Source organism: Rutilus rutilus, assembly GCF_951802725.1.
Source record: "Rutilus rutilus genome assembly, chromosome: 8".
Classification (NCBI taxonomy): Eukaryota; Metazoa; Chordata; class Actinopteri; order Cypriniformes; family Leuciscidae; genus Rutilus; species Rutilus rutilus.
The window spans coordinates 29288488-29307079 of NC_140222.1; the positions used below are offsets into that span (position 1 = coordinate 29288488).

General features: G+C 36.8%; 1 protein-coding gene across 2 annotated transcripts in view; it reads right to left on the minus strand.

Annotated features, from left to right (window-relative positions):
• Positions 1–5809: 5809 nt before the first annotated feature.
• Positions 5810–18592, minus strand: part of tle5 (TLE family member 5, transcriptional modulator) — a 28717-nt gene continuing 15934 nt past the window's right edge. Inside the window, exons 3-7 of one of the 2 annotated variants that reach the window (XM_084417293.1) lie at positions 14633–14696; positions 12946–12990; positions 11014–11076; positions 10779–10853; positions 5810–9698 (exon numbers count right to left, since the gene is read on the minus strand). In XM_084417293.1, the coding sequence (XP_084273419.1) occupies positions 9468–9698; positions 10779–10853; positions 11014–11076; positions 12946–12990; positions 14633–14696 (478 nt within the window). In that variant the 3' untranslated portion in view covers positions 5810–9467. The remainder of the gene's footprint in view (positions 9699–10778; positions 10854–11013; positions 11077–12945; positions 12991–14632; positions 14697–18592) is intronic. The other variant, XM_084417294.1, reaches the window with a different exon arrangement.

Here is an 18592-nt window from a genome sequence, read left to right on the forward strand (position 1 = left end):
TGCTCGAAGACTCTCCCGGCCATTATTAAAGCATTTAGAGGACATTTGCTGAAAGTCTGTCTGTTCATTTCTGCTGCGCAGCAGGTCAGTTTAGGGAATCAAGTAAGTTAGGTTAGTAGACTCGGCCAGTTGTCGACTGAAGACGCAAGAGCTAGAGTATAAAGGTTATTAAGTGTCGATTGTAGACGCTCTGTGTTGATGAGTAGACGCAACAGTTTTATTATTTATTAAGTGTCGATTAGTAGACGCTCTGTGTCGACAGTAGACGCAACAGTTTTATTTTAGATAGTCAGGTTAAAGGAAATTCCTTTACACCAACCAACTAACTGACCAAACGACCAACCAACCAACCAATCCATCGCTCTATCCAAGATGAGTGGCAGTCAAGCTCCAAAAAGGACATAAAAGTATCATAAAAGTAGTCCAACTAACTAGTATCTATCCATCTAAGACAAAGGGTAGTCAAGCTTCTAAAAAGGACATAAAATGATCATAAATGAAGCCCAGCTAACTAAGTAACTGACTAACTAACATCTATTTATACATCCAGTATGAGTGGCAGTCAATCTTCTAAAAGTACATCAAATATCACAAAAGTAGACCAACTAACTAACTAAAATCGAAAGAAAGCGAAAGATTCAAGCTTCTATTAGGATTGAAAAATATCTTAAAGGTCGACTAACTAACATCAATTCAACCATTCAGGATGAGGAATGGTAGTCCTTATAAAACAGAAAAGTATCATAAAACAATTCTGACTAATTAACCACTTAACTAACTAATATCTTCCTATACAAGACAAGAGGCAGTCAAACACCTAAAAGGACATAAAGCAATCAACCAACTCCAATAGTACTCCAACCAACTAGACCGCTAACTAATTTATCCATTAAGGATACGGGACAGAAAAGTATCATTAAAATAGTTTAACTAACTATGTATATAATATAAAAAATAACCATGTGCATCTAAAAATGCATCTTAGCAAAACCAACCCCAAAATTGCAGTTACCTTACTAGTGCATTGTGGGAAAGATGTGTGCAACCAGGAATTGATTTGATTCCAGACCAGTATATTTTAAGGTCATACTTCTCTCTGCAGCCTGATTCTATTGTTTAGGGGATTTTTCTTTTTTTGAGATAAATGCTCTCAAATCTCAGAGCTGTCGGCCAAGTAGTGCTTTCTATTTACAGGAGAGGTAGAACGAGAAAAGGAGGAGAGGATGGATGAGAAAAGAGAAGGATTAGAAAAACAGTCTGACAGTCCTACTCTCCCATGGCTCAATTCTGCAAGCAGTGAGTCAACGGAGAGAGAGAGAGAGAGAGAGAGAGAGAGAGAGAGAGAGAGAGAGAGAGAGAGAGAGAGAGATATCACCGGACAAGAGGGTGAAAAGAAAAATGAAGATTAAGATGAGTGCTCTGGCCATCGCCGGAAAGAAAGGAGGATGGGGAGGAAAAAAAAAAGAACAATGGGATGATGAGTCTGGTGTGAGCCTGAATGAAATAGAAAAAAAATATAACTGAAGACAGAACGAGAGAGAAAAGGATTCAATCATGATTAATCAACAGCCTCTCGTCTTTTAATAATCACCCTTTCGAGTTCCGCCCATCTCTCTTTCCATGCTTGACACAGGAAACCTGCCAACCTAAGCAGAAAATGCTCTAAGTAGACAGTCACTATACAGACGAATCTCAAGAAATGGGTCAAGAACATGTCCATCTATCTATCTATCTATCTATCTATCTATCTATCTATCTATCTATCTATCTATCTATCTATCTATCTATCTATCTATCTATCTATCTATCTATCTATCTATCTATCTATCTATCTATCTATCTATCTATCTATCTATCTATCTCTCTATCTATCTATATATCTATATATATCTCTATCTCTCTATCTATATCTATATCTAACTATATTATATATTTTTTTTTATATAATTTTTTACATAATGTGTTGATTACTTAACCAAATTAAAAGGCTGAGAAATTACCCCCAAAAGATAAAGTCATTATTGTGTTAAATGAGAAAAGTATCAAATACACATCACAAAAAGTATAGCTTTAGAAAGAAAATTTAATTTATTCAACATGGCATTTATTATGCAAACTTTTAGGCTACAACGGCCCTGCTTTTTTCATTTTTTCATTTTTTTCAGATGCTGCATCTGAATTGGTATTTAGATATTTTCAGACCATTTATTGTGGCTCAGAAATGGCATGAATGCATTTACACTGCAATTACAATTAAATAATTCAATGAGATTAATGGGTTTTAAATGGGTAGGAAAGGTATAGTTTATTGAAAAATGAAAATCTGTCATCATTTACTCACCTTCATGTCATTTCAAACTTATATGACTTGCTTTCTTCTGTGGAACATACAAGAAGATAATTTGAGAAATGTCTTATATTTGTTCATACAATCGAAGTCAATGGTAACCAAAATATCTTTTTTTGTTTGTTTTTACTTTTAAAAAGTCCACAAAATATTTCCTTAAAAGTATGTCCATTAAAGCCGAAGTGTGTAATGTTTTCAATGTCAGATCTTTTGACAACAATTATGACAATTAAGCACAATTATATAATAAAATATCAGTTTATTGCTTTGTTTATAAATAAATTATACTTAATTTCTTAAAAGAATAAAAATGCAATGACATATTTAATTTTATATTACTTAAACTATTTTATAGTAGCCTTTAATATATTAATTAGAATTTAAAATAAAAATATTACTGTAATAAAATTACTTTATTTCAGAAATAAGTATCTAAAGAAAAAATAAAAAAAAAAAACCTCAACAGTAACATGTCCAGGTGCGTTAAAGTTATTAAAACTAATTATGTAAATATGTTATGTTGTTTTAATATAATATATAAAACTACATTAAAGGCACAACAAATACTTTTATGTAAATTATATATATATATATATATATATATATATATATATATATATATATATATATATATATATAAGATTTAATTATTTTTTGTTTGATTGTTCTTTGATTTTAGGGCAAATGTAACCTGAACATGTAGCTCGTTTCTGTGAGATTCACCCGTACGCTTGCAACTTTATTTTATATTGTGATCCATTTTAATCTTTAAAGCTGGCTTGATCTCATTCCGCTCTGTAAATTGATCACAACAGCTTTTAAGCATTAAACCATTGTGCTAAACTCGAGAAAGTGAAGCGAAATAAACAAAACCCTGCCTTTCTGACAGCGTTCTGACAGAAAATAGGGCACTTTCATATTTATTTAAGCACTGGGCTCAGATCCAGAGAAATCCTGTGAGAGTTTGAGACAGAATGAGCGAGAGAGAATGAGAGAGAGAAAGAGAGAAAGAGAGAGAGAGAGAGCTGCCAGCCGCTTATACACAGAGACAAGGGCAGACTGTCATTCAAAAACCACAATCACGAGGGAGTGTGTGAGTGTGTGTACCAGAGAGACGCAGAAAAAAAACACACAAAAAAAACACACAGATCACACTGTCACATTTAGATATGACTGAGAGCTGACGGCGGCTTATGAAACCAAATCAGGCTGAGCATCTCCAACACCCTGATTAAAACATCATGATGTCTGGATTTCACAAATAAACACGATTCATAACGGGAAGAAAAGCCATCCGTCTGTTACTGTAAAGGAAACTAGACTGACATAGAACCAAAGACTGTAATTTTTCAATGAACAAAATCCAGAGGGGGTTTGATCTAAAGTGTTAACGTCAAATATAGACGTCATTTTAGTGAAACATCTGGTTAGCCACTGTGGAGAGTTTATCTCTCAATGATTCTGATCAGTGCTATAATTACTCTACTGGCAATTCATTATTTATGGTGATAAAATAATGATTAAAAGCATTTAAACCCAATTAAACTTGAGGTGAAAAACATCTTGCTCCGTTTGTTGAATACTCTGTCCCAGAATGGTGCAAAAATGCTTTTAAGCAAATAGCAATTTGCAATTATTTGCAATATAATTACATTTTGTTTTAAGAAACAAATTGTCATGACATAAAAAAATTATATATATACACTCACCTAAAGGATTATTAGGAACCCCTGTTCAATTTCTCATTAATGCAATTATCTAATCAACCAATCACATGGCAGTTGCTTCAATGCATTTAGGGGTGTGGTCCTGGTCAAGACAATCTCCTGAACTCCAAACTGAATGTCAGAATGGGAAAGAAAGGTGATTTAAGCAATTTTGAGCGTGGCATGGTTGTTGGTGCCAGACGGGCCGGTCTGAGTATTTCACAATCTGCTCAGTTACTGGGATTTTCACGCACAACCATTTCTAGGGTTTACAAAGAATGGTGTGAAAAGGGAAAAACATCCAGTATGCGGCAGTCCTGTGGGCGAAAATGCCTTGTTGATGCTAGAGGTCAGAGGAGAATGGGCCGACTGATTCAAGCTGATAGAAGAGCAACTTTGACTGAAATAACCACTCGTTACAACCGAGGTATGCAGCAAAGCATTTGTGAAGCCACAACACGCACAACCTTGAGGCGGATGGGCTACAACAGCAGAAGACCCCACCGGGTACCACTCATCTCCACTACAAATAGGAAAAAGAGGCTACAATTTGCACGAGCTCACCAAAATTGGACAGTTGAAGACTGGAAAAATGTTGCCTGGTCTGATGAGTCTCAATTTCTGTTGAGACATTTAGATGGTAGAGTCAGAATTTGGCGTAAACAGAATGAGAACATGGATCCATCATGCCTTGTTACCACTGTGCAGGCTGGTGGTGGTGGTGTAATGGTGTGGGGGATGATTTCTTGGCACACTTTAGGCCCCTTAGTGCCAATTGGGCATCGTTTAAATGCCACGGCCTACCTGAGCATTGTTTCTGACCATGTCCATCCCTTTATGACCACCATGTACCCATCCTCTGATGGCTACTTCCAGCAGGATAATGCACCATGTCACAAAGCTCAAATCATTTCAAATTGGTTTCTTGAACATGACAATGAGCTCACTGTACTAAAATGGCCCCCACAGTCACCAGATCTCAACCCAATAGAGCATCTTTGGGATGTGGGGGAACGGGAGCTTCGTGCCCTGGATGTGCATCCCACAAATCTCCATCAACTGCAAGATGCTATCCTATCAATATGGGCCAACATTTCTAAAGAATGCTTTCAGCACCTTGTTGAATCAATGCCACGTAGAATTAAGGCAGTTCTGAAGGCGAAAGGGGGTCAAACACAGTATTAGTATGGTGTTCCTAATAATCCTTTAGGTGAGTGTGTATATATATATATATATATATATATATATATATATATATATATCATATATATATATATATATATATATATATATATATATATATATATATATATATATATAACTTTTTTTTTTTTTTTTGATAAATATATAAATTTTAATGTTGACATTGAAATTTGTTTCTCACTTGTTACCATAAAATAACAACAAATTACTCACTTTATATTGTATTACAGTAATGGAAATTTGATTTTTTTTTGTTTTTGGTCATGATTTTTTCCCCCTCAAAATTAACATGAAACGAACAAAAAAAGCATAATGCAATTACCATAATAATACAACTGCAACAGTAGTATATAAATATATAAAATACTGACTTAATATAATTTGTCTTAATTACATTTCTTTGGGGCTTAAAATGAACATGACTTTAAAATTAAAGCTGTTGATAGATTCCAAAAAATAAAATAAAATAAATTCAGAAAAAATTACTACTTCATATCTAATCCCAATTCCCACAAGGACACAAACACAAATAAAAACATTGACATTTTCTACATTGATTTGATTGATTTTATTTGTAAGGCACCAGAAGCATTTCCTTACTGCAGAAATTTCCATTTATGTATAGTAAATGTTTATGTACTTTGTTTTAATATGGAATGAAGCTATTTTATAACACAATTATCTTTGCACTGTAGGTTGTACAATATACATAAAATTAGGAATTGAAAAACAAACAAACGAAAAGACTTTTATAAAGCACAGAATGCTTACAATGCTTGTAAGAAATGGCAAAAGGCAAGCAATGAATTCTGGAAAGAGAGAGGGCTGTCGGGGTTCAAGAAAGAAAGAAAGAAAGAAAGAAAGGATGATGGGGCGACAACCTGCTCTCAAGTGCCTCACGAGTTAAGAGTCCCCTAAAACACAGACGTATCATCCAACACTGACACGAAAGCATCCGTTTGCACATAAAGCTTTAGGGTCTATGTATAACGTACACATGCGGTAGACCTGCGGCCCACCTTTATAGCAAAACATTTTGCGTTTGGCTAGATCCGATTTTGTACTCTTAACGTTTACGCAGCGACGACTACTCTGTCCTTAAAAAGAAAAACGTCAACAGAATAGATTTGAGCATATGTAGCAAGCTACGAGGAGAAATCCTGGCACTTCTATCATAAATACACTGGCAGAATCAAACAGAAAACATTGTACTAATAAACACTGTGAGCAGATTTGTTTTGAAAGCACTACAATATCATTAGGAGGCCTTTCATTTATGTATTCTTATGTTGGCACTGCCATAATTCAGACAATTTAATTTAAAAAAACGGTGCACTGTCCCATTAAGACAAGTTTAGGAAGCAGCTTCACTCCTTAATCCAATACGGTTTAAAATAGTGCTTATAATCGTGATTAACAACATCTAACATAAAAGTTTGTAAATATGCGAGCATGTGTATACATACACACACATTATACACTTACAAAGTTTTACGTTAGATGCGATTAATTGCACTAGTTTAAATGCGTCTACGGTTTTGGAAAGCAAACATTTGGACAACCCAGATCTAAAGTCTCCACACAATGCCAGTAAAAAAAAAAGCATAGCGTTAGAAGAAAAAGACGTGTTAAGTCTAGTTTTCATTTCCAGAATACATCAAAATGAGAAAATGGGGGGGGGGTGACGACTATCTATGACTCGAATACTGCTATAGCTGCAAGTTACGGTTTCAATTCGACACAAATTGCAATCTAGAATAAATGTTAGACCGGTTATTTATTTTGCGGGCTTGTCAAAAGAAGCATATTTTATATCATATGTTTGCAGAAACATACATAGGACACCTAAAATAGCACAACTCCAAACTAAAGTGACCATGAGGGTGTTAGTGTGGACTTGCTATGGACTTACTGCCCCCTCTTGGTAGAATCTCATACTACAATATCACACTAGGAGATGTGACTATAAAAAAAATGCTTTTACCTTTACCTTAAGACCACTTAAGGAAGCAATGTGCTAAATTTCTTTTCTCTTTGCTGGGATCATTATACATATGATTTCACATACTTCCTGTTTCTGTAGTGCGATCAAAACAACGAAAAATAAATGTTCAAAGAAGGTGCTTCTCATTTTTCAAATACCTTTCTCTTACAACTAAACTTGTAAAGAAAACAAAATGACTTTCACCATGTAGACAATCAACATTACTATAAAAGAAGACCAAAAAATCTCTTTTAAACAGCATCCCTTTTCACTTGGTGAGCAGGTTAGCTAGCTTCTCAGAGGATTCATCTAATATTCTCTGTCTAAGACAGCACAACACAGCTTCCAAACACATTAGAAATCAGGCAAACGGGTATATAGATATACAGTACGTTGAAGAGCCTTGCAGAAATGTTCTTTCTTCATTTCAACACTATTCATCACGTTTCGTCAAGCAGTTTTGAAAGGACAGTTCACCCAAAAATGTCATCATTTACTCACCCTCATGTTGTTCCAAACCTGTATGACATTCTTTCTTCAGTGGAACACAAAAGGAGATGTTTTGAGCAATGTCCAGGCTGCTCTTGTCCACACAACAAAAGTGAACGGTGACCAAAGCGATCAAACTAAATTTTCAATAAATAACGACTTAAAGTATTCACGTTTCTTCAGATAAATAGCTTCAGAATATAATACAGGAGTCATATGGACTGGTTTTATGATGCTTTTTCCATTTTTGAAGCTTGACAGCTTTGGACCCCATTGACTTTCATTGCATGGAAAGGAGCAGCTTTGACATTCCTCGAAACATCACCTTTTGTCTTTCACAGAAGAAAAGTCAGACAAACAGATTTGAAACAACAGGAAGATTCAATCATCATTTATTCACCCTCATGTCGTTCTAAATCAGTATTACTTTCTTCAGTGGAACACAAAAGGAGATGTTTAGATGTTTTCCCGTTTAATGAAAGTGAATGGTGACCACAGCTATCAAGCTAAATTACCAGTGAATAACACCTTAAATTTCTCAAACAAATGGCTTCAAAACACTTGGAATGGAATACAGGAGTCATGCGGTGTAGTTTATTTTTTGGTCCCTATTCACTCTCAAGGAGCAGCATGACCATTCTTCAAAACGTCTTCATTTTGTGCTCCACAGAAGAAAAGTCAAACAGGTTTGAAACCAGATTTGATCATCATTTACTCACTCAAATGTCATATGTATGACTTTCTTTTGTTAAGTACAAAAGATGTTTTCTGTGGAATGTCGAAGTTGCTCTTTTCCATACAAAAAAAATAAATGGTGACTACGCTATCAAGCAACATTTCCAGTGAATAACATCTTAAATTTTAGTTTTACACACAAATGGCTTCAGAACAATTCAAATATAGTACGCAAGTCATATGGACTAGGATTTTTTTGTCTGTACCCATTCATTGTATGGAAAGGAGCAGTGTGAACATTCTTCAAAACGTCTCCTTTTGTGTTCCACAGAAGAATGTAGGTAAAATAATTTTGGAACAACATAAAAATAAAACGAAACCTCATTTTTACTTGAACTATCCCTTTAAGGTAGGATAGATGCAACAGCCGTGCCTTCGAGAAATAACACCGATCCTTTAAACTCTAAATGGATTATGCTGCGGCTAAGTTTTTAGATGCAAAGTTGCTTTTAGTCTCAGAGTTACTGCCTAGGGCCAAAGTGCTTTTGACTCAGTTATTGTAGATTGTAGCTTTAAAAGGTGAAAGATTTTAAGAGGAAGAGAGTGAGCGGGGGGAAAAAAAACAAAAAGGAATTATTACTGAAGGGTCGATGGTCCATTAATGGTTGCACCATTTTGTAGACCATTTCCACAACTAGCATAAGAAATATACAATTATATATACACATCTATATCTATATATCTATATATATATAGATAGATAGACACAGATATATATAGATATATACATACACGCAGGCAAGAAATAGTGTAAAGAAAATCAAATCAAGCATCCGTAACACAATAAAAAGGTGGATTGGTATCAATACATATAGAAAGCTGCGGGAATGAACCAGAACGAATGACGTTAGGCATGTGAGCACAGTAGCAATTTAGAGGGGAAGATAGAAAGATGGAAAAAGAGTGGAAAATGAAGGAAAAGAAAAAGGGAAACAAGTGCCTCTGCTCTACGTTGAGCTCTGGATGATGACCGGACGAAGGAACGGGTTTGGTGGCGGGGCGACTAGTCGGACTTGTCTCCGTCTTCCTCGCGGTGGCTGTCGGAGGTCTCGCGTGTGCTCTTGTCCTCCTTGGCCAGCTGGGCCTGAGAGGCCAGGATGCTGGAGAGGGAGAAGAGGCCGGAGCTGGAGGTGACGGCGGGGAGGCCGGCCGGTTGGCTGAGACCCAGAGGGAGAGGGGTCATGGGCAGTGCCAGCCCCTGCAGCTGAGAGAGCTGGTGAGCCTGGAGCTGCTGCTACACAACACACACATACAGGGATTTCTTACTTTTACTGTTACGCTTTCTTAGTTTACTTTGCACTTACAACATTATGATGAAATGCAGTTTCAACACAAAAGTTTGATTGGATGAACCTGCCAATTCTAAATTAATGAATCAAATCTACATACACTGAATCTTACTGACCCCAAATTTTAATGCAAGGATGCATTACATTGATCAAAAGTGACAGTACAGATATGTATAATGTCAAAAAATGACTTCTATTTCCAAAAAAAATGCTGTTCTATTCTAATGGCTGCTGAAAATTTAGCTTTGCAATCATAGGAATTTTACAATATATTAAAATAAGAAACAGCTATTTTAAATTGTAATAATATTCCACTATATTACTGGTTTTTCTCCTAAATAAATGCAAACTTGGTGAGAATAAGACAACTATTAACTGTGATTATTATTTATTAATAAATGTAATCAGTAATGAATTATTGAACACTGGTGTTTTTAGATCACTGCTGTGATTTGATAAAATATGGTCTTTTATGTTTTATTTAATACTCCTATTAATTGAGGTATGGCCTCTCATGGTTTTATTTTATTGGTTATGTCATTTATAATATTGCTTGTTTACTCCATTTGCACTGTGGTTATTTTTCTTGATTTTTGGATTGGATTATTTTGCGTTGTCACTGTACAAAGCAAGAGCTGCAAACGCTTAATGAATGTTGTTTTTGTCATGCACTGTAAAAAAATATATATATCAAAGATTACTGGTGTCCATTTTACAAGACAATACTATTCATTCTTTCTACTTACAGTTTTTGCGTTTAACCCAATGCGCTGCTTGCCGTTTCTTTGTAATTATTTGTGAAATTTACTAGCAATTTCTGTGAAAATTGTTTCTACACTAAGAGTTAAGATATTCAGAGAGCCATATAATTGCACAGCAACAATGCACAAAACTAATTAATCAAGCCTTTCTTTATACATAATTAGACTTCCATAAACTCATTCAGTTGCATTTCCATAAACAGCCTTCTGTATAAACCTGTGTGTCATCCACATGAGTCCCACACACACACACACACACTTTACCCGTATGATGGAGTTCATCTCTGGTGGGGTGACCTGTTTGGCTCTCTCTATCGCCCCCAGAACCTGCTGCTGGTGCTGAAAAATAATAATAATCTGAATCACAATCACATCTCGTGCTATATGCTCCTTAAGATCCCACATTCACATTAAAATCAAATCAGAATAACTGAGCGTTTAAGACGGAAGTGTAATGCTATAAACTAAATGCTGAGGTAGCGCTGCTATCTCTCTGTACCTCTTGAGACAGGTAAGGCAAGACTTGAGCACAGATCCCATTTAATCTCTTCACGATCTCTGCCTGCAGGGAGAAACACACACACACACACACACACTCAGCAAATTCTTCCCTTTTAAATGAGCCACAAATGGCCCAGTTATTCAGCTCCAAAAAATATAAACAAACATATTCCTGACTACGTAATTGACAGCAAAAATAAAAATACAGAATAAATAATAAATTATTATAACTTATAGATATATGGCTTGCCTTGATAACACTTGATGGCTCACAAGAAAATTTAATAAATGGATTATTTTTATATATATATATTATATATGCACACGCACGTATTTAGGTAAAAAAACCTTCTAAATAAAGAGATTGATATATAGATGAATATAGAGAAAGCTCATGTCAGTAAACGTGATTTTTCTGAGCACTGAAAAGCCTGCGAGAGCTTGAGAATTTGTTTTTTTGGAGAAAAAAAAAAACATGCAGTGGGACAAAGAGAGAGGCAACAATAACCCTGTTTCAATAGCCTGCCATGCTGACACTTCTTACAGCATGCAGAAGAGAGAGAGAGAGAGAGAGAGAAAGAAAGTGAAATGACTGCATACCAAACACTGGCATGCCTTATTCTTTGCATTCATGCCCTGTATTTCTCTTTCGCACACACTCTTCCGTGGCTGGCTGACTTTTTTAAAACATATTTCACCTGTGTCACATAAAGGGTCAGGGACTGATGAATTGTGTTCTCGAGACTGGCTGCAGCGGCGCAATGGCACGTGTTTAGATTTCGACGCCCTACTAACCACTAACTGTTCTGCAAATCAACACTTTTTGGAGCATTTCTCATTTTGAGGGGATAAAAAAACAATTTCAGTCACTGCATGATTCAAACACTCATTTATATATCCGTGATGCCAAAGCTGAATATTCAGCATCATTACTCTCAAGTCTTCAGTGTCACATGATCCTTCAGAAATCATTCTGATTTGCGGTTTCGAAATCAATGTTGAAAACTGTTAAATATTTTTGTGGACATTTTTTCAACACAAAGGTCAAAATAAATCTTTTGTTATAATGTAAAAGTATTTTGATCAAATCAATGCATCCCTCCTGAATTAAATTAATTTCTTTAAAAAAATTGACGTAGAAATGCAGTGTACACAAAATAAATAGATAGAGCCATTAAATATTAGAAAGGCAAGCCAAAAACAACAACAAAAAAAACAGGTAAAAATGATTCATTTCTATGGATGAATGGAGTTTTTGTGTCCCATATTCATCAAAAATCTCCCAGCTATCACAGCCTATAAAGTGTAGTCAAAAAGTATGCTGTGAATAAACCAGTTGTCATAAATTGTTAAAGGGATAGTTCAGCCAAAAATGAAAATTGTGTCATCATTTACTCCCCCTCATGTCGTTCCAAACCCGTAAGCTTTTGGTTCATCATCAAAATGAGGGTATTTTAAATGTCAATGGAGAGACAGAAATCTCTCAGATTTCAGTCCACTGAACAAAAACATAAATTCAATCTGTTCATCATAGAAAGCGATCTAGTCTCTTCAGAAAATTTGGACTAAACCGCTTGATTCATCTGGATTAATTTTACAATCTCTTTATGATCTTTTCGAAGCGTCAAAGTGGTAGTTGCGAAGACTGTCAATGGAGGGACAGAAATCTCTCAGATTTCATTTTAAAAAATGGTGTTTTGAAGATGAATAAAAGTCTTACGGGTTTGGAACAACATGAGGGTTAGTAATTGGGTGAACTAACCCTTTACTGCATAATTTGGCCCCCTACTGACACTTCTGTGTTTAGACAGTCTCAAACTAAAAGCATCAGCATTCAATACCGTTGAGCAAAAGTGATGAAGATGTTGATGAGAGTGTAAACTGGATGGGCGTAATTTCATCAGATTAGACGTCGAAGCGACGAACTCACCTGCTTGTGCATTTCGATATTCAGCCCATAGGACATCTCATAGTACTGCAAAGAAATAAACTTTTTTTAGTATTACAGCACTGAACATCTAGAACCCCAGTGTAACATGTGCGGGCATACTAGTGCGTACTACGTGTTAGCCTCGCTCATCATCCACACGTCAACGAGCAGCGTAACACAACCTCTGCAGCTAAACAAGACCGGGGAGCATCAGTGATGGAGCCAGAGTTGGATCAGGGTCGGCTTTGCCAAGCAGCAGTAGGTCCCTAAAGCAATTACCACCCACGCAAAGCAGACGCCCACCCTCCCCATCTTCCAGCGGGTGCGGACAGAGCGGGGGAACCCGATAGGCTATTAGAGGGAGGGAGGGCGCTCTGGCTGATGCGCGTGAGAGCAACGCCGCACAGATTAAATGAGATTAAGCCGCTCGACGGATCAATTAGAGGCGGAATATCAGACAGCAACACGAGGCCCGGCCCGGAGACAACGAGGTTAGAGTGGAGGGGAAGGAGGGAGGGGATATCATCGGGGGGATGGATGAGAAAAGAGAGAGCAGAGTATGGACAAAAGGAGGAATGGCAGACAAGGTAAAGAGGAGTGTGGGGGGGGACTAGAGAGGAGAGGGAAGACAAAGCATACATGATGCCTCAAAATCACGGCCAGATTCAACATGAAAGATTTTTGAGCCAAGTGGATTTTTAATGCAACTTCTTCAAACATTTATTTTACTTGCATTCTAGAAAATTAAGTTGCACAATTAGTGAAAGTTAAATATTTAGTGAAATATAAACTGAAGAATTATTGAACAAGTAAATAAAAAATAATATAATATCATCATTAATTTGTTTGTCAATAAATAAACACATATAATAAATATACATGTATAATATATAAACAAATAAATATATAATATACAAAACAAGTGAATATAATATATAAGAATGAGAAAAATAATTATGATAACCGCTAAGTTGTACCTAATATAACATAATAGATTAATATAAAATATAAAAACCACCAAGCTGAACAAATATTTATAAACATATAATATAAACACATATTTACCACATATAAGAACCGCTAAGCTGAAAAAAAAACCCTTTAATATAATAGTTTAGTTGTTTGTAAATAAGTAAATGCATACATGCACAATATATAACAAAACTTTTATATAATGTGGCTTTTCTTATATTAAGAATCGTGAGATAGAGATATTCATATATATACACACACACACACACACACACACACACTGTTGTTTGTAAACAACAAAAGAAAAGTAAATAATATAACAATCTTATAAGAATATAAGAACAATCAAGCTGAAAATTAATAATATAATATTATGAACTGCCAAGTTGTCAATAAATAATAAATGTAATATAATGTAATATAATATAATATAATATAATATTAGTCAAGTCTAATCTCATCTATGATACCAAGTAGGTCAGGTATGCCACTGGCGTCCCCTCAAAAGAGAGGTGCATGACGCCTCTGGGTGGACAGGAGGTAGGGAATGTTAATAGAGCAGCAGAAAAGACAGTGTTGAGGCAGACAGAGAATAAGACACAATGAAATCAGACAGGTGAGGGCTAGGTGAGTTTCTTGCGGATGTGAATATGTTCCGGCACATCCAGCCTAAGGCGCGTCCCTCTGGAGGAGAGTGCGTTCTGTGCAGACTTACCATGATATAATGACGTTGCATTTCTGACTTCTCGCTGGCCAGCTTGTCACATTCGAGCTTCAGACTGAAAAGAGGAAAAAAAGACTGGTCAATATAAAAAAAAAGAACAGACACTGACTAGACATATATTATGCAACAGATCAGTTGAAGAGTTCAGACTGCTTCAGAGACTTTTCGGACTTTTTCACATTCTTTTGGCAGAGTCGGTAGATGGGGAGAGGAATTTAGTGCTAATAGTCAGCTAAAAACACTCTTAAGGCCACTCCATTAAATGTCACATCTACCAATCAGAAAACTAGCCAATCAGAAAAGCTCTTTGCCTGCAGTATTTAACAGTAGCATTCAAGTAAGAAATTGAATAAACAAAATGTTAAAATAAAACACTACATAGACTTAACTGTATAAATGATACATTGATTCTAGGGCTGCACGATTTGGGGAAAATGTCATATTGCGATTGCGATATGCGATATAATAGTCAACTTGCTTGGTTCTCAAGGAAAATCAATGCACACACAGATTAGTGATAATCTGCCTAAAGAAAAAAGTTGTTTAGTCAAGAGCAGTGAGTGTTTTTCTCTGTTCCCTTTGCTCTTTGATTAACTTTAGCGACAGATATAATTAGTGGCTACTGTGTACTGTCCCTTTAAGACCAGCCGCTGCTGTCAGAGACGCGGATCTCACACGCGCCTCATTCTCTCACGAGTCACAACTCTTCACGTTCATCATAAGACTACTCTTATGTTATGAAGATACTCGACAAAAAGACATTTTGGCATAATTGTGTGTGTTATTGTTCGTTCAAGCTCGAAAGAGAACTGTATTCTGGCATGCGGTTTTGTGCGCACGCACGATATTAGCGCGAGTCTTTCTGTGTGTCACAGTCAGGACATTCACAGGCAGCGCGTTCTTTTTTGTCTCATCGCGCATGAATGGTTTAAAAGCATTTGCATGAATAAGAGCGGGATCATGTAACACTAGCCAAAGGATGGCAAAAATTAACAGATGCTGCGTTAATTGCGTTAACAGCGCTAATTTGTTTATTTAATATAAAATCGCAGCATTTTGCGTCATATAATCACGTAGGCTTGACATCGCGATTGCGATACGAACTGAACAACAACATGCAAATTAAATTAAAAAAAATTTAACTGGCAAGGCTTTAAAACGCATGCAAATAATAAACGTTCATGATTGCGAAGACCTGCAATGTCACTTGAGCGTAACCCTTCCGCTGTGTTACTAAACGTGATGTGAATGTATGTGGCATTGTACAGCATCTTGAGGTGCCAGAACTGCAACTGACAGCATGTGCACTGTAGCACGATACTACGGTATTTTGAGTTAAATTGATTTATTGGATGCAAAAATGTACATTTTGTTCAAAAATATTTGATACATTTTTATCATTTAGTTGTGGCATTGAGGAGAAAATGGCAGGAACTGGTTTATCACACCACGCAAACTGGAATCGAACCAGAATTTCCCACCATGCACCATGGCTCGATGTGATGTCAGCATGTGTACAAACCGCTAGGCCGTGACTCCCATCAAGACACATTATTTCATTTCTACCCAAAGAAAACAAAGTGAATAATCAACTAGTAATTACATATGAAAAAAATTAATTGGGAAAGCATCTGACAAAAGAAAGCCAAGAGAAAGCATCTGATCTCTATACAAATAAAGTGACACGACATACTAGAGGTTTTTGTTTCGTTGGCGTATGACAAGCATTCTGTCTCTTCATACCTCTCCAGTCTGCTGCTTCCACTTATCCCAAAAAAGGGGGAAAAAAAACTGGGCTGTTATGACTGTGTAACATATATTGGGTGTTGTCATGGTGACCATCCTCCCTGCTGCCAGGGTACCTGTGATTGGCCATGCCAGCCACTGATTGGCCGAGACCTCCTGAAGGTTCTAAAGATGCTCTCGGAGAAAAAAAAAAGACGCCAAAAAAACGACACATTGATGGAGTTGTATTGCCGTTTCTTTCCGCCTCCAAATCGCTCCTGCTGTCATCCTTATTTTGATTTATGTATTCCCTGATCTATTTATGCATTTGTAGAAGGGAGCGACAGCTCGGCGAGGCTCTGGGGACCGCCTGCAGTACATTTCCTTTAAAAGGCTGAACGCAGCACCAAAAAAAGCCCTTGTCTGTTGAATCTCAATTGAAGTCAATGGCGGTGAATCCATGCTCTGAATACACATACAAAAAAAACGTAGGGCCTATTCTTCTGTGAACCAGGGTTAAATGAGGGTTTGCTCGTTGTCATGGGAATAGGGAGGGAAAGACATGTTGCCTTAAAGACGGGACAGTAGCAGCGTCTTTGTGTCTTTAAAGAGTCTTCCGTCTCCATTTACAGGAGTTAAGGCATCAGACGGATCAGATCACAGTAGCCGCTCCGTGTTAATCGGCATGGGAATGAGGCACTAGGGGAAGCTTGTTAGAAGTGATAAAACAAATATGCCGGCTAATAGTGAATTTAGTCACACTGCTTTGTAGAGGACCACCCTAAGGAAACGGTTAAAAGGAATGTTGTTTTGAACCCGATTGGCTTGCTTTCTTCTGTGAAACCTTTGATAATGTGCTGGTTGCTCTTTTCTGGAGTATGAACTGGTTCTTTTAAGGAACTGGTGATTCCTTCACAGGATTAACTCACTGAATCAATCAGAGCAGCAACTGAATTAACATCTGACTCATTCACACACAAGTCATTACTTTCATTATAGCCGCGTTTCCACCGCAGGAACTTTCCCCAGGAACTAGGAACTTTGGGCTGGTACTCGATGTGTTTACACCGCAGGAACCAGGGTCTAAATGAAGTTCCGGGTAAATATTTCCCCCTCCGATAGTCCCTGCTCATGAGGTAGTACTTTTTCAAAGTTCAGGAACTTTCAGGGGTGGGACTTGTGCGCTGCACAAGCTGATTGGTTGTGTTCACGCCGCATTTTGGTTGGATGACTCCACGCAGCATTTTCTTTATTTTTAACCTCCCTTTTAAAAAGTGGCTTCATGCAGTAAAGTTGTCTGTCTGCAAATATGGAATTTAATAAAAAAAACTGGGGGACTGGCGACGAGTTTCAGGCTTTATTATTTGGGTATTTGTGGAAGAGGAAACTTTCTGCGCGTTCGTCACAGCCATCTCACGGCCAATGTCCGCAATAGCTGATAACATACAATTTTATATCTAACGTTAGCATTACGAGCTCTGAATACGCTTTATCAGTGCTCGTCTCTTTTCTGCCACAGCTTTTAATATTAAGTCATTATGTTTACACATTGTCATCTATTGCAAGGCAAACCATGTTACAAATTTACTAAAACAGGATTGAAATAGCGCTTTGAGGTTGGTAACAAACAACTATTTACAAGACTGTCACTATTTATGATTGATAGACGGGGTTCAGGCTTTTTTTAAGCGTATTTGCTTAAAAGGAAATTTTTGCGCGTTCGTCCCAGTCATCTCACAACATACCTTGTCTAATTTTATACGCATACGAGCTTTCTGAACACGCTTTAGTATCAGTGCTCGTCTATTTTGTTATGTTAATTACCTCGTTAGTAAACCAATAACTGCAGCACAGTTTGAATCTCCTCCATACTTATAAATGTGGCGCTCAAAACTGATTACTGTCCGTCGCAGACTGGGAGGAGCAGTTGCGCGCAGTTTACCTTCCCGGTACTTTAGACCGCGGTGTAAACGCAGAAAGCAACCGGTCTGGGGCAAAAAAGGTTCCTGGGAAAAAAGTTCCTGGGACAAATTGTTCCGGGTAATTTTGGTGGAAAAGCGGCTTATGTCATTACTTTTTGACTTGTAAGGTTCTGGTTGCTCTGTTCTGCTTCTGAATCAATCAGAGCAGTTACTAAATAGGTCTTTATTAGACTTCTGTATTCGAAAAGCAAGAGCTTAAAATAGTAGCGTAAAATTATTTCTGTTGTAGCCTGTATCAATGGAA